Source organism: Podarcis cretensis (assembly GCF_951804945.1).
Source record: "Podarcis cretensis genome assembly, chromosome: 1".
NCBI classification, from domain to species: Eukaryota; Metazoa; Chordata; class Lepidosauria; order Squamata; family Lacertidae; genus Podarcis; species Podarcis cretensis.
The window spans coordinates 63,668,746-63,692,834 of NC_137170.1; the positions used below are offsets into that span (position 1 = coordinate 63,668,746).

The following is a 24,089-nucleotide window of genomic DNA, read 5'->3' on the forward strand; positions in this document are numbered from 1 at the left end:
AAATTAAACAAATGAAACAAAGATCATTTGAATCAGCTAACAAGTGTGGGAAACTATTAGCATGGCAATTGAAAAAGAGACAAAAATTGAATACAGTCACCAATCTAGAGATTGAAGGGAAAGATATCCAGAAACCCGAAGAAATTAGGAAGTGTTTCCAGAGAAATTTCAAAAAGCTCTATACTCAAGGGCCACAAGAGGAGAAGGAGATAGACCAATTTTTGAAAACAAATGGTTTACCAAAACTTGCCCAGGAAAAGAGAACAATCCTGAATCATAAAATAACACAACAAGAAATAGAGGGTGCCATCTCCAGGTCCGGATGGGCTTACCTCCAAGTATTATAAGATATTGAAAGATTATTTGATACAACCATTAATGGAGGTATGCAATCAGATTTTGGAGGGGAAGAAGGCACCGGAATCGTGGAAAGAAGCCTTCATCACATTGATCCCTAAAGTGGAAACTGAAAAGACTCAGCTTAAGAACTACCGTCCCATCTCACTCCTAAATGTGGATTACAATTTTTTTGCAGATATTTTGGCAAGTAGATTTAAAAAAGTATTAAATGAAGTAATTCACAAGGACCAGGCAGGCTTTCTCCCAGGAAGACATTTGTCTGATAATACTAGGAATATTATTCATATTTTGGAACTTTTGCAAACCAACATTAATACAAAATCAGTGTTAATTTTTGTTGATGCGGAGAAGGCCTTTGATAACATTTCTTGGAGGTTTATGAAGAAAAATTTGGAAGGGATGGGAGTGGGACGGGGGTTTGAAAATGGAATAGAGGCAATTTATTCAGAGCAGAAAGCTAAACTGATAGTAAACAATGTGGTGACAGAAGAATTTAAAATTGAAAAAGGAACACGACAAGGTTGCCCCCTATCCCCCCTGTTATTTATTTCTGTTCTGGAGGTGCTTTTGAACATGATTAGGGAAGACCGGTTGGTACAAGGAATACAGGTCGGAGTGAAACAATTTAAATTGGAAGCTTTTGCAGATGATTTGGTTTTAACACTACAGGAGCCAGAATCTAGTACGAAGAGAGTGTTAGAATTAATTTATGAATTTGGTCGGGTAGCGGGGTTCAAACTGAACAAGCAAAAAACCAAGGTTTTGGAGAAAAATCTGACACCTTTGGAAATAGATGGGTTTCAGAAAGAGACAGAGTTAAATGTTGTTAAAAAGGTAAAATACCTAGGGGTAAACTTGTCTGCCAAAAATTTGAATCTATTTAAAGATAATTATGAAAAATGCTGGTCAGAAATTAAGAAAGATTTAGAGATCTGGTCAAGATTGAAACTTTCCTTGTTGGGTCGAATTGCAGCTATAAAGATGAATGTATTGCCGAAGATGTTATTTTTGTTTCAGACCCTACAGATCGTGGACAGAGTGGAGTGTTTTGGGAAGTGGCAGAAAGATATTTCTAGGTTTGTCTGGCAGGGCAAAAAGCCCCGAATAAAATTTAAAATATTAACGATGCAAAAGAGAGAGGGGGGTTTGCCCTGCCAGATTTAAGGTTATATTATGAAGCTACGGCTTTCTGCTGGATGAAAGATTGGTTACTCCTTGAGAACACTGACGTCCTATATCTGGAAGGGTATAATAATGTTTTTGGATGGCATGCATATTTGTGGTACGATAAGGTAAAGGTTCATAAAATATTTAAAAACCATATTGTCAGGAAAGCTATATTTATGGTCTGGACAAAATACAAAGACTTATTGGAAGGTAAGACCCCGAGGTGGTTATCACCAGCGGAGGCCAAGGTTCGAAAAAAACCCAATATGGAGGCCAGATGGCCGAAATACTGGGAAATAATAGAAAAAAATGGAGATAATTGGAGGCTGCAGAGCTTTGAAAAATTAAAGAATAGGGTGCAAGACTGGTTTCATTATGCTCAAATTCAAGAGGTTTTTAAGTCAGACAAAAAAATAGGATTCCAGGTGGAAAAATCGAAATTAGAGACAGAACTGTTAGAACCTAAGACCAAGGCGCTTTCGAGAATGTATAACTTGCTGCTTAAATTGAACTCCCAGGATGAGATAGTCAAATCAGCCATGATAAAATGGGCTCAGGATATTGGGTACAACATTATGTTAGAAGACTGGGAAAGGTTATGGACCACTGGAATGAAATTCACGGCATGTAATGCCCTGAAGGAAAATATTATGAAAATGATATATAGGTGGTACATGACCCCAGTCAAACTTGCAAAAATATATCATCGATCTGATAATAAATGTTGGAAATGTAAGGAGGCTGAAGGGACATTCTTTCATCTTTGGTGGACTTGTCCAAAAGTGAAGGCCTTCTGGGAAATGATCTATAATGAGTTAAAAAAGGTGTTTAGATACACCTTCCCTAAGAAACCAGAGGCCTTCCTCCTGGGCATTGTGGACCAAAAGGTGTTAAAGAAGGATAGAACTTTTTTTATGTATGCAACTACAGCAGCAAGAATACTCATTGCAAAATATTGGAAGATACAAGACCTTCCCACGCTGGAAGAGTGGCAGACGCAGTTGATGGACTGTATGGAACTGGCTGAAATGACTGGCAGAATCCGAGATCTGGGAGAAGAGACAATGGAAGAGGACTGGAAGAAATTTAAGGACTATTTACAAAAACATTATAAGTTGTATGAATGTTAAGAATCTGCATGACTTGGAAATTTTAGCTCCTGCAATTAGATTAGGAAAATAGAAAGTTAAGTTATAAGTAAGAAAAAGTTGAAATTTAAAGTTATTTTATGTATTATCTTAAGGTATAAATATTTGACAAAAGGTACTTTAAATTTAGAAGTAAAACACTCTGAAAGATATAAATAAGATACGAAACAAGGTAATAATTTGCTGATATGTTTATTGTAAAGAACGCAGGGTGAGGGAGATGTGGGGAAGTCCAGTTAGTAACCTAAAAATATATTTTGAAAGTTGGATTGTTTTTCTTTCTTTCTTTTTTCTGGTTTGTTCTTCTTTTTCTTTTCTGTAAACTGAAAATGTAATAAAAATTTTAATAATAATAAAAAAAAGTACACAGCTGGACTCAGTCAGCTCATGGCATTTCCCAGTGCCAGACTCCACGAGCACATGCAATAGTTTACAAAATATGCATTGGGGCAATTTCGGAACAGAAAGCTCACTAGCACGATGATTGCCTGCATTTATGTGGGGGGTGCGGTGGGGAACCAACTTACAAATTATATTAATGGGAGGGCAACATAAGTGCCATTTTCATTCCGAGAATCTTGGTAATCTGTTCCTGTTTCTTGTACCCATGCTCTTTCCATAAGGGTATATTTAAGACAATGGTCACAATACAAATGTTTACTAACCTGCCAGAACTTAATGCACTATTCTACAGTCTGTAGAAGAAAGATAAAAGATGTGGAACTAAATAGTGGTACTCTGCCTCCTCCCACGCTTGTTCAATGCATCAGTAGTCTTGTTTGGAAGCCAGGAATTCAATAACGCATTTGATATTTAGATTACACCCCCCCTTTTTTTCTTTGCATATATAGCTTCAGGATGTTGCTCATTTCATTTTTATCAGTTTGCCTTCGGTGGTGCTGTCAGTTCACAGTAATGGACTTTTTAAGCCCAATCTGCAGCCTGCGGAGGTCAAACACTTCTGCACCATTTCTCAAATAAATGGAAAGATGGTGCTGCAGGCTGACATATCTCTGAAAAGGTGCTCTGTTTTTACTGAATCTTGCAAGCAGCACTGGAAGCTCCCAGTCACTCCCTTCAGAAGAAAGGATCAAAGAATCACCAGGCTTCCTCACTACACAATCCTGCATAGTGCAAGCAATTACCCTACATCTCAGAATCAAATACTGTAAAATGGGATTCTCTGTTTAAATCCATTGCTTTGCTTTAATTAGAAATGCTTCCTACATGAATGGAATCATTAAGTGAACTATAACAAGTTTGAGGTAAACTGTGTAGAAATAAATTGAAGGGTTTTGGGGGGAGGTTGTGGAAAAGAGCTATCTGAACAGTCATAGATACCTCCCAACAAACAGATGAACACCCAGCAAAGAAGCAAAAAGGAGTGTCCAAATTCTGATTCCTTTTGTGGACAATCCAAAGGTCTGGATGGGGTGAGCCCACAAGGGCCAGAGATGAGTTCATGGTAGGTCATAGCAGGGCCAGAGGCAGGAATGTAGTCAGGTCAGGCAGACAACCAGGTTCCCAAAGGCCACAGTCAAGGGGAAGGGAAGGGAGAGACAAAAGTCTCTAGAGTAGGTGCTCTGAATAGCTGAGGATTTTGTAATGGCTTTTAGTCAAACACAATAAATGATTGCTTGGTTGAATATCTGAGGAAGGAACCAAAACTGAGGCAGTGGTTATATAAAACCAGCCCTGCCCCAGTTGCCTCTGTAGAAACCTGGTCTGGCTGGTCTCACAGATTTGGAAGGGCTAAAATGAATTGAGTCACAATAAAGAATTCAAGTTGGGGCTGAACTGGGCCACTTTTATTTAGACATTAAATTAAAATCAGCAGAGGAGGTTGACTATGGAGCAGGAGGTAACTGAACTGAATAACTATAGCCACTGGATGAACCAGCCTTGCCTAAGGAATTGGGCACGGCTCCCTTGTTGTTGTTTAGTCGTTTACTCATGTCCAACTCTTCATGACCCCATGGACCAGAGCACGCCAGGCACTCCTGTCTTCCACTGCCTCCCACAGTTTGGTCAAACTCATGTTAGCGGCTTCGAGAACACTTTCCAACAATCTCGTCCTCTGTCGTCCTCTTCTCCTTGTGCCCTCCATCTTTTCCAGGGAGTCTTCTCTTTTCTTCTCAGAGTATTCTCATGAGGTGACCAAAGTATCCGTAGTGTGCCCCAATTCCCTGGCCGCACTCTGAAGGTGAGAAGGGAAGCTTTGCTCTGTCACCACCCCCCAGGACCACAGAACCTCAGGTGGATGAGGAAGTATGACCTCCTGACCCAGTGAAAAAATCCAGAAGATTAACCTATTTAACAACACAGCAGAGCAAGCATTCCTAGGGTTGCCATACGTCTGGGTAGAAATCGCTGTAATGTCTGTGAAAATCCGTCCGCATGCCAGAAGTGGTAGATTTTGGCAATTACCCTTTAAAAACTCTCAACAACATCCCCCCCCCAACCTTGGCCAAACCCTCCCCCCCCCAACTTTTGTATCCAGATTCTCACTTTTTTAAATATGGCAACCCTAAGCACTCCATCCTGCTACTCAGTGTGAAGTAGGCAAAAAAACAAAACAAAACCATCTGCAGTCCAAAATATGAATAGGAGAAAAAATCCTATATGGCCCCCTAGTGGGAACCCTGAAGCACGCTGGGAGACAGAAGGGGAGGCTGCTGCAGTGGCATAGCGTGGGGGGTGCAGGGGGGGCTGGCCGCACCGGGCGCAACATCTGGGGGTTAGGGTTAGGGGTAGAGTTAGGGGGCGCAAATCCAGGGTTAGGGGGCGCAAATTACTTGCCTTGCCCCGGGTGCTGACAACCCACGCTACGCCACTGGGCTGCTGCAGCAAATGGAGAGGCTGGAGAGAAGGCAGATTGTTCCTTAAATATGGATCATGTCTTGCCTGCCTCCTTGGACTACCTTAGGGATGTACCAGTCGGCACCAAGGATTTTCCCGCTCTGCCTCTCTTGCTCCAATGGCACGCAAAGGCACCTGGCCATCTTGGCACCATCTAAGCTGTTCGGCTGAATGTTCTCGCTGGGGTGGGGTGGGGGAGAATCAATGTGAAACAAATTTCCCTAATTTAAATGTACAAACAAAAATTTGAATTTATATTCTTCTGAATTTGAGGGACCAATCTACTGAAAGAAGTGAAATAATTTTCCCAGAGGAAAGAAAAGGCCACTCTAAAGGAAAAAGTAATTGCATGGAGAAATATCCCAGAAATAACTGCACACACACACCCCTACACCTGCTCTAGTCCCTGCCATCCTCTTTCCCCAGTTTCTTTGCTCTGCAGACACCTTTACATCTCAGTCCATTGTCAACGCTCCCCACATCTCATTGGGTTCCTACATACGTCACTTTTATCTATCATTCTTTTTCCAGGGTGGGTCACCTCTGGACCTCCATATGTTGTTGAACTCAACTCTAATCAGCTTCAGGCAGCATGTCTAATGGTCAGGGATGATGGCAGTTGTACTCCAACATCTGGAGGGCCACAGGTGTTGCCACACCTGTTTCCTTCCTTCCTTCCTTCCTTCCTTCCTTCCTTCCTTCCTTCCTTCCTTCCTTTTCTAATCCAGTTACTGTAACTTATCATCTGTCTATCATGTTAAGAGCCAAATAAGAAGAGGGCATTGGAGTGTGTATGTGCATGTGTGAACACACATGTATGTGTAGTATCATAGACTTATTTTGAATGATGTTCTCTCTCTGAGGTTGTGGCTCCTCCACTCACACACATTCATTATTGTCTCTTATGCGTTATTCTTGTTTATAAAAGTTATCATCCATTTTTCTGGCTGAAGTCCCCCCCCCCCTCTCCACTTCATTTAGATTCCTTATAGTAAGCTGCATGAAAGTCAATTTATCTTTCTCTTGTATGATTGAAGGGCTGGGCAACCCTTCCTGGATTTTAGCAAATTCACCATTTCATGTCATATAAAGCAAACTCCTACTCTGCTGAAAAACAATTTGCATAACTCACAATACCAACGCTGCTAACGAAAACACAGTAGGATGTTCAAAGATATTTATTTGCCCTTCACTGCTGTTTCCTCCCCACGCACCCTCCCCTGTGCTATCAAACCTCTGTAAAGAGCCATCATTTAATAGGAAATGGGAAATAGCTCATTTTGGCAATCAGCCCTGTCATCGTCCAGAGAAGCACAATGCAGTTTTGTTTTGTTGTTGTTTTGTTTTGGGGAGGAGAAATGATTCCTATATAAAATGTCCTGAAGATGGGCTCGGCATAGTTTGATTTACTCTATTCATTAAGGGAAAGCAGACTCAAATTTATCTTGATCAAAACAAATAACGCCTTCCAGACAGTGGGTAAAATGTCTAGATTGGCATTGATTGTGGGAAATAATTTTCTGAAAGAGAACGTGATTCTCCTTGCATAAACAAACACTATGCCCCCCCTTCTTAATATCTGGGAGAAGACACTGGTTAATTTGTACTGAGCCTTCCTGCATGATGGTATTGTTTTTTCTCCCACTGAAGAGTACGTTGCCTGCTATTTAATATTAGATATTAACTATATGGTCAAAACTAGGGCCTGATAACATTTCTTTTTGTCAGAGCTACTTTCATTCAACTCTCATGCAGCAGTGCCAACTATTTGTGACAGAAATTTTCAAAACGTCACAGAGTCTAGTTTGCTCGTGTAAACATGAGCAAACTGTTACAAGAAGAAGCTAAGCATCAAATCTGCAATCTCCGTCCTGACATGTTACAGTTCAGAAAGGGCCATGTAATTTGCTGATGCTTTATATGAGAATGGGTTCTGGTGTATTACTATAGAAATGGCAGCATTTGACACATTGAAGGGGAAGCACAACCAATCAGTGGAGCTCTTCATGTTTAGCAGAAAGATGTGAATTGGTTCACTTACTGAATTAGATGATACTGATGAACACCAGTGGGACAATCTCACAGGTTTTAATTAGGGTTTTCTTCTACTGTGGACCCTAATGCTTGCCATGGTCCCACATGGCCCTTCCCTTCTGTCTTGCTAGGTGTTTATACCAGATTTAAATATTGTTAATGAGTTAATAAAGGAAATACAGTCATGCATTAATATGGTCACCAAGATTTTGCATGTTTTGCTTATGGTTGCTATCAGTTGGGATGCTGAAATTACTAGGAACTGAAGCAAGCAATAATGTCATAGACCAAGAACAGATTTTAGTTATTAAATGTGCTTAATGAGAAGAGGACGCAAACACTTCACTGCTCTTGTATATTACCCAAATTACCTTGGTGATTTATTTATTTAGGATTTAATGAGACATTTTCACTAAATCTAAGGGCTATGTTTAGTGTTAACAATTACTGTATATTAAAGAGAAAGTGGTTATTAAAAATAAACCCCTGGCTATTTGAGCAGTTATGTTTCATATGCTTAACTTGGTGGTTAAGTATAAAATATATTTTCTATTAATATAAAAAGCATTGAATGAATGCCTTCGTAATGTTTGGACCTGGTTACTGTGTGGATTATTGCATTGTGAATGGGGATGCTTTTAAAGATAATTCAAGTAGCCTACAGATGAGGAAAATAATAAAGTTGCATCTCCAGAAAGGCTGGATGATCAGAATTCTATTAAAGTGGTGTTTAATTATGCCCTACCTTCCAGTAGTTTTTCATGCAGATAAGTGTTGTGGTCCCTAGTAGGCTTTGACCTGACATACCTTGCAGGCAGTCTGTGACAGCATTTGCTAAGTGAATGTGCACATATCCCATAATAATGTCTTATACTTGTCATAAATAAGACATATAGGAGTTGTGGGAGGGAGGAAACTCATGACTGAGATGTGTTGAGTATAACATTTTGATTGGGTCTCAGAGAACATCCACTTCCTTTTTCCTTAACTGATCACTGTATTGCGTGACTTGTCCAGGACAATTGCTTTCTTTAAACTTATTTCTAGACAGTGAGACAGCAAATGCCTTCAGAACAAGATCACAGGTGCCTCGCTGCAATCTTTGTCCAAGCCTGACTGAAGGTTTAAGATCATTCATCAGTGTAGAAATTGAATCCAGGCCTAAGTAAATTTTGCTTGACCAAACTGTCAGGGCTCTCACTCACATGATGATTCCGTAGGTCAGTGGGCAACTGGCTATATCATGTAATGTGGCAAATTTAAACAATGACAGAGGTTTGAATAAAGCAGGGATGAAGAACACTGAAAGGAAAAAGTGACAATTTTAAAAAATGTCAGAGGTTTGAGGGACCATGCAAAGGGTGACACTGAGTGGCAGGGAGTGGAAGTTTAAAACAAGGCTTGTGTACAGCAAGAAGCGAACTTGGAGAGGCTCTGTTGTGTTAGCTTCTTGGTATTAGCTTCTGTGTTGTGCCCATCATGAGTCTTGAAGATAGGGCATGTTAGATGTGCAAAACAGTAGTTGAAATAATAAAATGAAGAGTAGTGAAAAATAAGCTGGACAGTATCTTCCTCTGAATTATCATGATCATCAACCTATTATTATGAATACAATGTTATAATTAGCTGAACCAGATTATTTGCCCAACCTGAAACACAGGTTAAATGTGCTTTGCAAACTGCAAGAGAAGGAATATCATCAGTATTAATCAATATGCAAAACAATGCCTGTTACTGCAATGTGGTCAGAGCTCAGTAACACCAAATAACACTCCAACAATAAACAACAATGTTCATTTGCTCTTTGCAACAGGTTCCCATGAGTGCCCTTGATAAATTTAACCTGTCATCTTGTGAGGTTTGTTGAGTATTGCTTTATTAAGTAAATATGACATCATTATTCATCATGCTGTCAGCAAGCTTCTACACTGATCACTGGTATACCTGTGCCACGGGGATGGGCAAGGAAGGAGGTTAACTGTCCAAAATGTCTCTTAAAAAGAAAAAGAAAAAGCGTTCAGGCAAATTCAGTTTTTAATCAAAATTGCTCATGCATGAGTCATTCTCAAAGTGTACCTGAGGATCTTAGAAATTCCATAGCTCAGAGGTAAAGCTTTGCATGCAGAAGGTTCTAAGTTCAATCTCTGTTATTTCCAGTTTGTTTGTTTGTTTGTTTGTTTGTTTGTTTATTTATATTCAGCATTTCCTTAAGGAGCTCAATGTGGTGGCATACACAGTTTTCACCCTCCTCATTTCCCCCCTCACAGCAACTCTGTGAGGCAGGTTCATCTAAGAGACAGTGACTGGACCAAAGTCATCCAATTCGCTTCATGACTAGGTGGGGATTTGAACCCTGGTCTCCTAGGTCCTAGTCCAATGTTTTAACTAGACCTCATGTAAGAACTTTGAGAGCTGCTGGCAATACTGGGACAGCTAGACAAATAGTGTGACAATTGTGGGATGTGATCCATAAGTAGCAGTCAAGTACAGCATTCCTTGTTTTCCTAGAGTGGACATGCGGGGGAATATTTGGTCCAGTCAGTCAAAAACTTTCTGTTTCTTCCTGGCTGGGACATACTTCCTCTGCATGTGACCAGAGGTGGGGGTGACTTTACCTGCCCAGGTAACAAAAGGGCAAGTCACACAGCACACACTCCCCTCTCTTTGACTTCCTCTGTCGTTGGAGCAGTTTTTTAGCTAGAAATGCTCTGTTGACTTTCAGCCAACAGAGGACACTGGGATTATCCCCATATGGGATAGATTAACACGTATGTAACTAAGTCTGCCTTCAGGGATCCAACTGTGAACTGATGATGTGAGTAAGCTTCTTTTACATACTTAACACAAGAATGTGGCATGTTTATTCTTTTTAAGAGGGATTAAAATGGAACTTACCAGGAACATACAGTTCAATACTGAATTGTATGATAGTGAGTGAGAGGCTTAAGCAAGACTGCAACCAGCTATCTGCTGTGCATTTTAAAGGGGAATGTAAAACTCTGCTAAGTTATAGAACTTGCTAGCGCAAGTTAGGAAGGATATTAATAAACAATATATCCTCTCCTGCCTCCCTGAGCATTCCCACAACAATGTGACCTGGGATAAGGCAGTTTCCTGTTTTTATATAGACTACTAATCTTAAGAACATATGAAGGCCCTGCTGGATCAGGGCAATGGCTTATCTAGTCCAGCATTCTGTTCTCACAATGGCCAACCAGATGCGTGTGGGAAACCTGCAAGGATGATTCAGGCACAAGAGCACTTTTCCCTCCTATGATTTCCAGCAACTGGTATTCAGAGACATTGCTGCTACAAACATGGAGGGCCTAGTGTAGCTATTGTGGCTAGTAGCCATCAATAGACCTCAATGATTTTGTCTGCTCCTCTTTCAAGGCCATTGGCGGGCATCACCACCTTCTATGGGAGTGAGTTCCATAACTAGGGCCCTGCATAAAGAAGTAAAGGTCTCAGTGTTGGTGAATGTCAAGATAAAGGTGTTTCTTTATGGACACTTTCCACTCTCTGTTTGGTACTAAGGTGGAAGCCATGAAATTGAGTTAACACAAGTACCTTTGAAGAAGGAACTATCTTTTTTTGCAGGTTCAAAGCATGATTCCCTCAGCAGAGATGGCAGGGGCCTTGTGGGTTGCTCAACTGCACTTGCTTGTAGTGTGGAGTGGGCAGGTGGTACAAGAAGCAGTTGCAAACGGTTCGTGAAGTGTAACAACTGGGATATGCACTCTGTGTAGATTCAATGTCCCTCCCCCATTATCACCTCCAGAGGTATCATAGCCAAATGAGCAATGCATTAGCACAGTAATTATCACTGAATTTAACACCTCCTGCTTTAACAGTGAATAGAAGTTACCTTCAAAATCATTCTTAATTTGAGGTGAAGAGTGTGATGTTCTTGCCTTAGGCTTACCATGTCCTTCCCAGGTCTCAGATTTCTTTCTGTTCACTTTGAAAATGCAGCCAGCTTTCAGTATTCCTCTCAAGCTTTCTTTCGGATTGGTTTATAATTAATCGAGTTATCCTTCGGAGCGCTGTGATGCCCTTGACCTCCTCTTCTCTGGCCTGACTAGATCGAACTGTAGTTCAGAGTCTCTGCATTTGTCTTTGGAAAGAAAATCACTTTTTGTGCCAGATTTCCCACTGTCTCCTGCCTGGATACTTTGCTCTGGGTTTACGATATTGAACACCGGGCCAAAGAAAAAAATTCAGATAAAGTAAGAAAGATGTAAGCTCCCCAAAGCTGAAGTGCATTGCTGCTGCTTTGAGGCTCCCCTGCTCTATGCAAAAAATGGTAGAATCAATCCATAAGTATATTTTAAAAATGCCCTTGGCACAGCATAAGACTCAGCAGGTGTAAAGTAACCTAAGGATGGCTTAGACCAACTGGCCCTTGGCATCAAGAACAAAAGGGACAGTGTAGACTATAGCTGTGAAATGCCAGCTCAGACATGTACCCTTGTTGAGGACAAAGTCAATTAATGCATGGCAGAAAATCCTTAGTCTCTTCCAGTTTGTGCTGATTGACTGGCTTTGCATAGGTGCTCCAAAGAAACGAGGAGATGTGCTGAAAGTGTGAATTCTGAGTTCTCTGTAGAATAATATTGTAGTTCCTCTTCATTGCCTCATAGTGCCACAAACACCTGCATCAAGCAGCTTGAAGCGATTTATCATTGCAGAAGGAGCCACTTTCAGTGGGTAATAGACAGGAACAAGTTAAAATGTGTGTGAAACAAGATGCTGCATGCTGTCATTACCCAGGAATTGTGCAAAGGACACATGAGGGATTTCAAATGTAAACAGTGAATGGGAATTATTTTTTGCATCGGTCTTAGGAAGCAGATTTTGTCCAATAAAACTAAGAAATGTCTTATTTACAACTCAAACTTTCAGAGTTTCCATTAGAATGCAGACTTAAATCTGGCTTGATGTTCTGAATTCAATTAATATTCTGTTTCAATTGATAACATGTTTCCCATGCATAATTTTAGAGGATGCTATTACTAGTTAGAAATAAATTTGCATTACTACTGCAGTGTGCTTATCTAAAAGAATCAAATGCATAGGGCTTCGTTTCCATATCATTTACAGCTGGTTGTCATTGAAAGACTTCACATATTTCATTTTTGAAATATGTTTTGATGTGGATTTCCTAGGCACTGCGTGCTGCAGTGTGAAAAGTAATGGGGTGGCATTTAACAGAAATTAATCAAAGAGAAATGCTCTAGCCCTTTTCTTTTCTTTTCTTTTCATTTTTCCTGAGAGTTATTGCATCAAGGTGAAGGATATTCCTCTGATATTCCTCCTACTGGTTGTGACAGGAAGAAACCTGTCTTGTGCCTCCTCTCCAGGAAGAGGGGCAATCCCTCTCCCCAGACTGACCCTGTCTGTAGTTAATAGAATCACAGAATCATAGAATTGTAGAGTTGGAAGAGACCCCAAGGGTCATCTAGTCCAACCCCTTGCAATGCAGGAATCTCAACTAAAGCATCTAAGACAGATGGCCATCCAAACTCTGTTTTAAAACCTCCAAGGAAGGAGAGTCTAGCACCAAGGAAGGTGTCCGTTCCACTGTTGGACAGCTCTTACTGTCAGAAAGTTCTTCCTGATGTTTAATCTCTGCATAGTCAGATTACTTCCCACCTCAGCCAACTGGACTTCATTTGACTTATTAAATGGTCCTTCCCACTAATAAAATGGAGCTATTGAATTTGGGAGCAAAATCTCAAGCCACTCCTCCTTAGGCACTCCTAAGTGCCAGTGTGGTGTAGTGGTTAAGAGCTGTAATCTCGTAATCTGGGGAACCGGGTTCGCGTCTCCGCTCCTCCACATGCAGCTGCTGGGTGACCTTGGGCTAGTCATACTTCTCTGAAGTCTCTCGGCCTCAGTCACCTCACAGAGTGTTTGTTGTGGAGGAGGAAGGGAAAGGAGAATGTTAGCCTCTTTGAGACTCCTTTGGGTAGTGATAAAGCGGGATATCAAATCCAAACTCCTCCTCTTATTCTCTTGAGAGGTTCCTGAAGACCCCTAGCCTACATCTTCCTTATGATACAATCATCTAGTTTTGATTGTCTTATCTAGTGTGAAAAGCTTTCCAGACCAACATTTTTTTTAATTGTAAAGATTATGCACCAATTTCATGGTGATTTCCCCAAATAATTAACTCACAAGACCTAAACACATGTTGCATCCAAGTGAATGTACTGAATCGTGATGACCTTCTTTTTTTTTAAGGGGAAAAATATATACACCTCAGGAGGGGTAGAGAAACAACAGTAGAAGAGAGAGTGCTTAATCCTTTACTTATATGCCTCTTCATATCCCGCGACATCCACTTTGCTCATGTTGGGTTGCTGCCAAAACATGTTTCAGTACCCTTTGCAGGGCAAAGCAACCCAGTGACGAGTCTTCTCCCTGCTGTTTCTCTGCTCAGAATCATTCCTTCCCAAAGTGGCGTTTTATAGAAAAGAAATAGGGCCTCCAGGGCTCTAGACAATGGTTCCTGAGCTTTATTTGACTCTGTAAGTAAGTGCTATACTATTATTACACTTGCTGTATAAAAGCCAGAAATGGGAAATTGCCTGAAAGCAATTTTTACAGTCTGCCTCTCACTTTACTCTACAGGATCATCCTGTATCCAGAACATCTGCACTGCTTGTCAATGTCGTAAATGTTGTTAATATATTAAAAATGTGGTATTAATTATGCAAGCTCTCCTCGATTGGAGTAGCATGGTGTTTAAAAAAACATAAGATCCATTAGAAACCACTTTAGCTTTTTCATGAGGCTTCTTAATATCCCACATGTAATGAAATATAGATAGTAATGGGTTTCTGTGCAATAATGAGGGCAGAAAATGGAGGTGGGGGAAGAGTGAAAAGACTTGGTACAGCTTTTGTTGCAAAGTATCTGGGAAATTTTTCACATACACTAAAATGTGTGGCTAGTTTGGTGCCTCCATATAAGCAAACATAGGCTTCTGGTCCGCTTCACTGTATTCTTAGCATGACGATGAATGGAATTAAAATAGACTCAGTCTCTCTGTTTACAGAATCTGTTTATTAAATCGGCTACCAAGTAACAAGACTGTGGGGGCAGTTCTTAAATTGCTTGAACAGTATTTGCAGGTCCCACGTGGTTTCGTATACAATCAAATTTGAAGCGTGGTGACTTGTGACAAGGATGCTTCACATGATTATTCCCTGTGCCAATGCAGCTTCCACTTGAGCTAGTGACTTTTATGTGTGAAGACACTGGGGGAGTTCAGACAAGCCCCTTCATGTGCTTAAAATGCATTAAAACTAGGGACAAAGTCCATACATAGCAAAAATTAGAATTGCTTCATTTAAGTCAATAGTGGGAGAAAGTGTCTTTCCATAACTTATCACCCTTTCTAGCCCATATTGTGGCTAGTCCAAACAAATACTTTCCACCTTGATTGACAGTCTATTTTTGAAAACTTAAGTGTGCTTTTCTGTCTCCTAAAATGATTATTTAAAAGTAAATTCCACAGGCATCTAGGAAAGAGAAAATGCTACTTGTGCTATTTATATATTTATCTTCATTCTTAATGTATTTTTGTCCTCACTGCTATCCTAAATATCATATTTACATATACCATGCTAAAATATTTAGATGATTTCTTAATATTTTAATGCGTGCTGGTGATATATATATATATATTTATTCTCCTCCCTTTAGAACAAAAGCCTGAAAAACAAACTCCTTTCTGGAAGCAAGCTTTGTGGCATTCACGCTGAAGAGGTGAGTAGGATTTGTTTTGTTCTGACCCCAGCAAGCCCAATGAAGGAAATGATTTATTGGTGAAGCCTGTTGCAAATCAGGGGCGGATTTAGGGATGTGCAAGGGTGAGCACTCATTGGGTGCTGAGCCTAGGGGGTGTCATCTCAAAGCCCAGTAAGCGAGGTGCTGGGCTTTGGAAAGGAGGTAAGAGGCTCTGACAGGATCCTAGAGTCCCCCCTCCTCCTTCCCAAAACCTAGTTAGTGCTTTCCCAGATTTGAAAAAAAAGATGGGAGGGCTGTGGGACCCTGCTGAGCTCTCGTGCCTCCTTCCCAAAGCCAGGTGCCTCCTTACCCACCTTGGGGAGGGCAGCCCAAGGACTAGTGGGTGGAAGCACTTTTTGGCCTTGGACAGGGAACAATAATACCCCAGTCTGCCACTGCACAAATTTATTTCAGGAGTAAAAAAATATTCTGTGCAAGTGTCAAGATAATCCTGTGCACAAAAGTGTCTGGTTACCTACAGTAGATTCTTACATGTTTATTCATAAAGCAAATATGTGTCCAAGAATAAGAGTCTTGAAGTCATTGGTGCAGTCAATCATAAAAATTCTGCTATTTCATCTGCTTTAAGGGGGAAATGGATAGAAAATATTGTGAATAAATCAATATAATAAAACTCCTAAGCAATGTTTCAAATCTAATAAAAAGCCCAACCACTGTTTCAAAAACCTTGCAATGTTAATGATGCTTCATATTTTCACACACATGGCTTATAGAAAAGCCATATGATATGTATATGCTGGGAATAGGATGTGTACACTGGAATTTTCAGTTTGTTTCACATTCAGAAGCTCTTGTGTCAAACATGTGCAAAATATTTCTACGAACAGAGAGTGGTAGTCAATGTTAGTCCTATTGAGAGGAGACCCATTCAAGTTAATAAACATAAATAACTTAGGCAGGACTTAGCTGAATATCACTCATCAGTATTGTGATAGCATCCCTGTCCCCCACCCAGCAGATGAAATTTCAGCAAAGACCTCAGCTAACATGTTACAGAAGTACAGTGGTACCTTGGTTCTCAAACAGCTTGGAACCCGCAACTGCAAACCTGGAAGTAAGTGTTCCAGTTTGTGAACTTTTTTTTGGAAGCCGAACATGCTCCGTTTGGAGTGCTATGCTTCTGTTTTGAGTGTTTTGCTGAGGTCTGTCAGTTTTTGCTATTTATTTTGAGTTTTTGTTTTGTGACTCTTTTTTGTTTTGTTTTTGTGACTGTGTGGAACCCAGTTCAGCTACTGATTGATTGATTGATTGTATGTCTGCAGTACATTGTTTATTGCTTTCAATTTATGGATCAATGGTCTCATTAGATAGTAATATTCATGCTAAATTGCTGTTTTAGAGGTTGTTTTTAAAAGTCTGGAACAGATTAATCCATTTTGCATTACTTTCTATTGGCAAAGCAAGCCTTGGTTTTGGAACGCTTTGGTTTTGGAACAGACTTCTGGAATGGTTTAAGTTTGATAACCAAGGTACCACTGTAACTGGATATGCAGCTGCATGCCATGGGTTGAAAATCTGAGAAAGGACACATTGTCATTTTAAAACAGCAGCCACTCTGAGTCATTATTAAAGGGCACCTCAGTTCTTTTGAACCACTTGAGCACCAGAAATAGAGTTTTAGGAGCATCTGAGGAATTTGTTGGGCTGAATAGCTATAATGAAGACAAACTTCAATGCAAAAATGGATGTGCAAAAATGGAGTCAGCGCCTGTGATCTGGACTCATAGTACAGGCTTTTCAGAGTGTCACAAAGCAGCAGTTCATGCAAGGAGGAAGTGGCAGTGGTGCCCATAAGTGGCAGCAGTACTGCTGGTCATTAGGATGGTGACAAGGCATGGTGTTGGCAAGGTTGAGGAGCTCCAAGTTGGTGCCTTGCAGGTCCATACCATAGATTGAGCCATTTCAAGTACAGATGTGTGACTTTCCTCATGCTCACATCCAATTGGCTTAGAATATAGACTGATGGGGGGGGACCTCAAAATGGCCCACCTTATTTTCTGAGAAGTTGTCCTCCCGCTTATGAATTCACAACCCCTGTCTTCTGACTTAAGATACAGCTATCCCATCTAATATTTCTACTGGACAGGGGCTGATTCATGTCTAAGCACCACAATCTGCTGCCAGCATGTTTAGTTTGACCCTCATTCCAGATGTTTCTGAGATCAGCAGCGATACAATGTTAAAGCATGATAAAAAAGTACTGTGCTGAAAATGCTTGATTTCAGCAGAATCAAAATGTGCAGAAGGTTGTTTGAAATCTGTCAACCCCTCTATTGTGCAAACAGATAATTTTATGCTTTTCACAGGGTGAGAAGTAGAACATTTCTTTAAAATCTTAATTTCTGCTTTCCCAGCATAATAATATGTTTGGCTATGGTAAGGTGTGAATCTCTTTGCAATCACAGTGCAGAGACAAAAGGGGTAGACCCTTTCTACCATTAAAATATATTTGTGCCACATTTTAACACAAATAGGATTGTGCTTGTTTTGTGGTAGTTACAGTACATTTCTGGTGAGCCATCCCTCATAGCAGGATCATGCAAAACTATCACATTTGCTATCATACTTGAAAGAAGAATGACTGTTGGCAGAATAATAGCTTTGGTACCTACGCTGTTCCTCAGGAGTAGAATTCTTGATGAATCCAAACAGTGCCATGCGTTTTGTACCCTGTCAGGTATAACAGAATGGGTTGGGAGCTTGGTGGCTGTCTTGCTAATAAATGGATGAATTGATGAATTTAATTTAACTTTTTTTAGTATATCTTAGTACAGGGGGAATATTTAATGAACATTTTTCTTTCTTCAAAGCTCTAAAAAGACAATGCTGCACTGAGAAATTAATATCAAAACACAATGCTTTAAAAAAGGAAGAGAAGATTCAGGGAGTGTTAACAGCAACGCAATCAACAAACGTGATTGTCATTTCACAGAGGACAAACGTAATTAAATCCAAATTATTAAATTTATGATCACTCTCCTGTTCATGTGGCACACTTATTAGATAAATCACATTTGCGGAAATCATTGGTGAAGGCAATTCAGCCTAGTTTACACGATCAGGTTTGCCCTAATTTTAAGCAGACCGTTATCCATGTTTTAATTTTAAAAATCCAGATTATGCCCCTAGTCAAAACCCATTATGAATGTAAAATGGAATAAGTCCATGTCTTTTCTGACTCACCTGATCTTCCTTGCTTCTTTTAAGTGCAGGTTATTCCAGTCTGTTCATTCTTTTTGTACTCTTCCACCTTTAATTTTTGCTTTTAAGTATAATAGAATGAACACCACAAACTGTTAATATATATTTTAATGCACTAGATTGTTGGCAAGTATATAGCTGATCTGTCCATGAATGATGACATACCAAGGGACCAGAAATAACCCTTTGGTATAGGAAGAGCTATCTGTTTCACCCCAATACACTACTAGGGAGGAAAGAAAGACACAGAAGCAGGTGACAGAAAATAAGAGTGAAAAGAAGGTAACCCTGCCTATTTTTTGGCTGTGTTCCTTCTCACTGCCTGTGTGCAGCCCCTAACAGATTACTCTTGGGGAAATGCAGTCCTTGACAGACACAAGGCCCACCTAGGCAACTGGAAAATGTACTCTCTTATCTTCCCATATTGCATTGAGAACCACACGCAAAAGCCAGAAGATAAGAGGTGTCCCTGCCTCCCCATGAACAGTGAGAAAACTTCATTCATGTTCAGAGGTCTTCATTCAAAAGCGGGGGCGGGGGGGGGAGTTAAATGCAGGAAGGCAATTTTGCAGCCAACAGAAAGGGCTGCTTTTTCAATGCAGCCCTAAATAAAACTATTGTAAATTAGGATATATAGATATGGATATCCTTTTCCAGAGGGTTCACCATGATTCCCTGAATACATCTTTAGCCAATCATTTGAATAATTTTTCAATATACAAAATGTGGCAAGAAGGAATGCTCACCTCCTTGTCATCATATTAATCACCATTTTCTTTTTTAATCTAAATTGTGAATCATTTTAGTTGTGTGGATGCAGCCAACATCAGTGGTTTTCTTCCGTAACTCCATAACATTTCATTTGGGAACATCATATTTTGATCTGCACTGTTACTTTACAACTGTTCCTTTTCTGTTTGTTTTGCATGATGTTTATGCACATTTTAATATTTGCTACACAACTGTGAATAATGTAACACGAGAGTTTACATTTAAATGGTAAACAGGGAATATTACTTCCCGGTGCCTCATATTAAATCTGCGCCCCTGAGTATTTTTTGCCCATAGATCTTTGTGAGTTGACAAGCTTCTAGAATTGTTCACTGAGCACCTTTCTAAGAGAAATACATTTTATAAAGGAATGTTTGTTAATAATAAACCTGCCTTGCTGTGTGTTTGCCTAATATAACAGAACCTGCAATGCATTCTTCACTTAAAAACAGCAACCATAGCTCAGTAATAGAAGACATATTGTGCGTGTAAAACGCTCAGAGTTAAATCCCAGAGATCTCCAAGTAGGGCTGTGAAAGACCCACTGCCAGTCATTGTAGACAGTTCTAAGCTTGATGGACCAAGGAATTGGAATGGTATAAGAAGGCTTCCTATCCCCAAAGCAGGCCATGGGATGGCACAGTGGCACTCATCTTAACCTCCGGACACCTATGTCACTGCTGCCTACCAGGATGGGAAAGGGTGAGGTGGCAATGAGGTCCATGCAGGACAGATACACCAGCAAGATTGCCAGGTTAGCTCTGCCAGTGCATTGGCACTGCGCTGATCTTGGCACTCTGGCCCATCCCAGGCATGGTATGGCTAGTAAGATGCCTGTCTGAAGCCATGTAGATTTGCTTCTAGTCAGTGTAGTGTGCTGAGCTAGACAGAGATCTGTGACTTTGCTGAGTGAAAGGCAGTTTCCTATGTTCCTATGAGATAACTTAAACATATGGAATCTTGCTGATTCCAAAGATAGGTCCCTGATTCAGAACAGCTTGCGTAACTCTGATGTTGTCACATTATATTGAACTTAGTCAATGAGCTAAAATACTCAGCATGTTAATTTGCAAAATAGTTTGGAAACAGCCCTGTTTGTAGGCCTGCATCTGATCATGGTTGACAGAATTAGGCAATAGCCCCTGAATTCTTTTGGGGAGGGACCATAGCTCTGTGGCAAAGCACAAGCTTTCCATGGTTCATTCCCTAGCTACTCCCGTTGAAAGGATCAGGAAGCAGGAAATGAGCGAAACCTTTAGACTCTGGAGAAGCACTTGCATTCAGAGCAGATAACACCAATACACAGACTTTCTGACTTGGTATAAGGCAGCTTCCAATGTTTCACTCAGTATTAATGAGCTATCAATATACTGAATATTATCAAACTGAAAAATTAATAGCAGCTTGAGTCTGATTATGACAAAGCAGATAATTCAGCATCAGTTTCACAATTGGAATGAATGATAATACCTTTAAAATTTGTAAGTTAATTATCTAAAATAAATAGCTATTGGGTGGGGTTGCAGGATTTCTGCTCTTGCTTCTGGTTTTTTTTTTTTATTAAAAAAAAAATATATCATGTTCAGGCAAGACTGGCCAGTGTGACATTAAAGACAGCAGTGTAGCATGGATAAGATCAAAGTTGCCCTCACTAACCAATGTCGCTCTCAGCTTAATAGGGTTTTAAGCCAAGAGAAAATGGTCTGTAGCCATGTAGCTGTCAATGAACATTTTCTTTTTGAGGTTGATTTTGCTCCCTCTAGACCATGAAGTCAGTGTTCTAAATATTGTTCCAAAGGAAAAAAAAAAAAAGCTTTCAGTTTTATCTTGTAGTGAAGTGTCTCATACCTGTGATTCCAATCTGCCATCACGCCACTAGGCAGCCTGTGAAATAGAACCGGCTGAATAAAATTTCTGCAAGAGACAAAGCGAAGTTCAGCATGTAGGGAGGAAGTTCACTTCATGTTTCTGATCTGCAGAGTTTAATTATGAAAAATGATCCTGTCTCATGAGTGCCTGCAGTTCAGTGTTAGATGACATGCTTTCCATGCATACGATTAAGGTTCAAATTCAAACCCTGGCTTCTCCAGCTTAAAAGATCACATGCAGCAGGGCTAGGAAATACCTCCTTGAGACTTTGCAGTGCAACTTCTAGTTAGATTAGAAACTAATGTGGCAGATAATCTTGTAGTCTGGTTTAGGATGCCATCCCATACAAATCTACGAGGGTAGAAGTCTCTGCGAACTCCATATGCCTTACATCCAAGTAGATATGCATAGAATTGAGCTACCACTTGGTTACAATGTCCTTGGTTACAAGCTCCTTGGTTACAAGGTCCTTTTTCTAATGCTCCTCTTGGCATTAAGTCACTGTGTGTGCAGCTTTATAGGGTTTACACTCATCAATGCTTCAAAGCACTCCCCCCCCCCCAGCACACTAAAGCACTTTAACAGAATTGGCAAATTCAGAGAAAAACAATTTAAAGAGTTTGGGGGGCGTGGCATAACCAGAACCAGTACCTTTCCACCAGGAACCTTTCAGCAACTTCTCAGGACCTCAGAGTGTGCCTAGTCCAGTGGTGTAGGCCCATTTACTAAGTAAAATGGAAGGGAATGGGACTACAATTCCTATCATCCCTGACCACTGGTCCTGTTAGCCAGGGATGATGGGAGTGGTAGTCCAAAAACAGCTGGAGGGCCAAGTTTGGCCACCACTGCCCTAGTCTGAGCAGCTCCAGCTGTTCCCAAAGTGGTTTGCAGACTTATTGTGTGTCTCTGTTATGGTGTGGTAAACACGACTAAATCCCCATGGAAGCAAGCTGCTTCGTGTTACACATCTTCGTGTGGTTGCAAACAAGAATATCCTGAGTGGTTTATTTGCAGCTACAAAGTGATGAAAAACAATTTCTAACAGATTTTTTTCTCACTACAAATTGTGAAAAGTCTGGATAGCTCCAAGCCCTAATTGATTATACCAATGTATAGAGATAGAATGGAAATAATCCTAAACAAAGTAGGATGGGGGGTGTGGGGGGGGAGGTGCAGATCCATATTTTGTGAGTTAAACGGAATCATGAAAAGTGGCTCCACTCAATTTTGGGTAATGTGCCCTCCCTTTGACATTCTGTTGCACCCTACCTCATGTTGTTCAGAAGGGTTCTCTGATCACCCATTTTTGAGGGCCAAAGAGAGCTTAAGGGTGAAAGAGGGAAAGGCAAAGTCTCCTTAGCTTACTTTGCACTCATGTTCCAGGCCAACATGTGTATTAAGAGCAATCTCATTCTTGACGTGTCAGTTGTGCTTGCCATGTTCTTTGTAAAGTGGCAAATTTGGCTCTTTGTTTTACGTGCATAATGTATGCAAGACCAGCATAGCTGTAGCAAACACAGCTCGTTTCATCAACAGTTGTAATTTTACCAAACCCCCACCCCAGATATACTGTCCTATTACCTGAACTTTAATATATTTTCCTCTGCAGGTTTTAAAATATAAATTACTTAAAGGATTAATGTATTATCCTCTGCTTGCAGTCAAAAAAGATCCAAGCCCAACTGAAGGAGCTTCGCTATGGGAAAAAGGATTTGATTTTTAAGGTGAGTTTGTCACTTGAGCTGGCAAAGGTATTTGCTTACAGGCAGAGTAACATTAAGGGAATATGGTCCAATGGTTTTATTATTCTAACCTGTGCTGGGGGGCAGAAATGACTACCTATCACCATACATATTCAAAGGGATTTGGAAAACTAAAGGGCAAATTTGATTTCTGTGATACATTGTCGAAAATGTCAATGATTTCAGCAGTTTTTCACTATGAAAATGTTCTTAAAGGGTGAAGTCCCACTATTACATATTATACAGTATAGCCATGGAAGTGAAGTCACAGTTAAGGTGTTTCCAGTAGTCTAGCCTTTCTAAGCATAGAAGTGATAGTTTGTATATAATCCATACAGCTTCTTGAAACTGACATCACCTTCATGAGGTTTATAAGTTTTCAAAATATTGGATAAAAAAATGACTCCGTTACAGAAGTTCAAAAATTGTGAAATGAAGAGCAAGACTCTTCTGTTTCTGGTCAATCATACTTTAAATCTTTCATTTAAGAGGCTGGATTGCTTTTTATTTCCATTTTATTTTTTGTAAATAAATCATTCCACCAGAGATTTCCTTTCACAGAGATGGTGAAAATCTTCTGTGTACTTATAAAGTTACAGAATTATTTCCCTTCCATTTTACTTAGTAAATGGGCACAACAGGGCCTGGGAACCTGTTAGCCTCCAGATTATCTTGGACTCCAACTCCCATGAACCTCAGCTTGCATGGCCAGTGATCAGGAACTATAGGGCTTGTAGCAGTGCCCAGAAAACTGGAGATTGCACCTTCCCCCAATGGTACAAGCTGTACAACAGCACGTGTTAGTTGTAGCTAGTGAAGCCAGGAAGGAAATACAATATCAGCCTGGCAAATGATACCCACATGCCTGCCTTATGCATGCAAAAATAGTGATAATGTTTTACTGCCACATTCATCTTCTACCTCGTGGATTTTCATTTGGATTTGAGGTGCAGAACCACAAATTCCTGTCTATAACGGGGTAGAGGTGTTCCAGAATGTCTTTTAAAATGTCATTTCTTAACAACAACTTGCATGTATATTATTTGATGTAAAGTCTGTGGATTGACTCACCTGTTTGAGTTGCATGCTTTGCATGAATTTTATCTTTGCTTTGTGCTTG

At 40.3% G+C, this 24,089-nt stretch overlaps 1 protein-coding gene across 3 annotated transcripts in view; it reads left to right on the plus strand.

Moving 5' to 3' along the window:
- The window catches only part of LUZP2 (leucine zipper protein 2), a 310,191-nt gene that overhangs the window by 203,752 nt on the left and 82,350 nt on the right, over positions 1-24,089 (plus strand). For all 3 annotated transcript variants that reach the window (XM_079969126.1, XM_079969127.1, XM_079969125.1), the window contains 2 exons: positions 15,282-15,344; positions 22,889-22,951. In XM_079969126.1, coding sequence (XP_079825252.1) covers positions 15,282-15,344; positions 22,889-22,951 — 126 coding nt within the window. The remainder of the gene's footprint in view (positions 1-15,281; positions 15,345-22,888; positions 22,952-24,089) is intronic.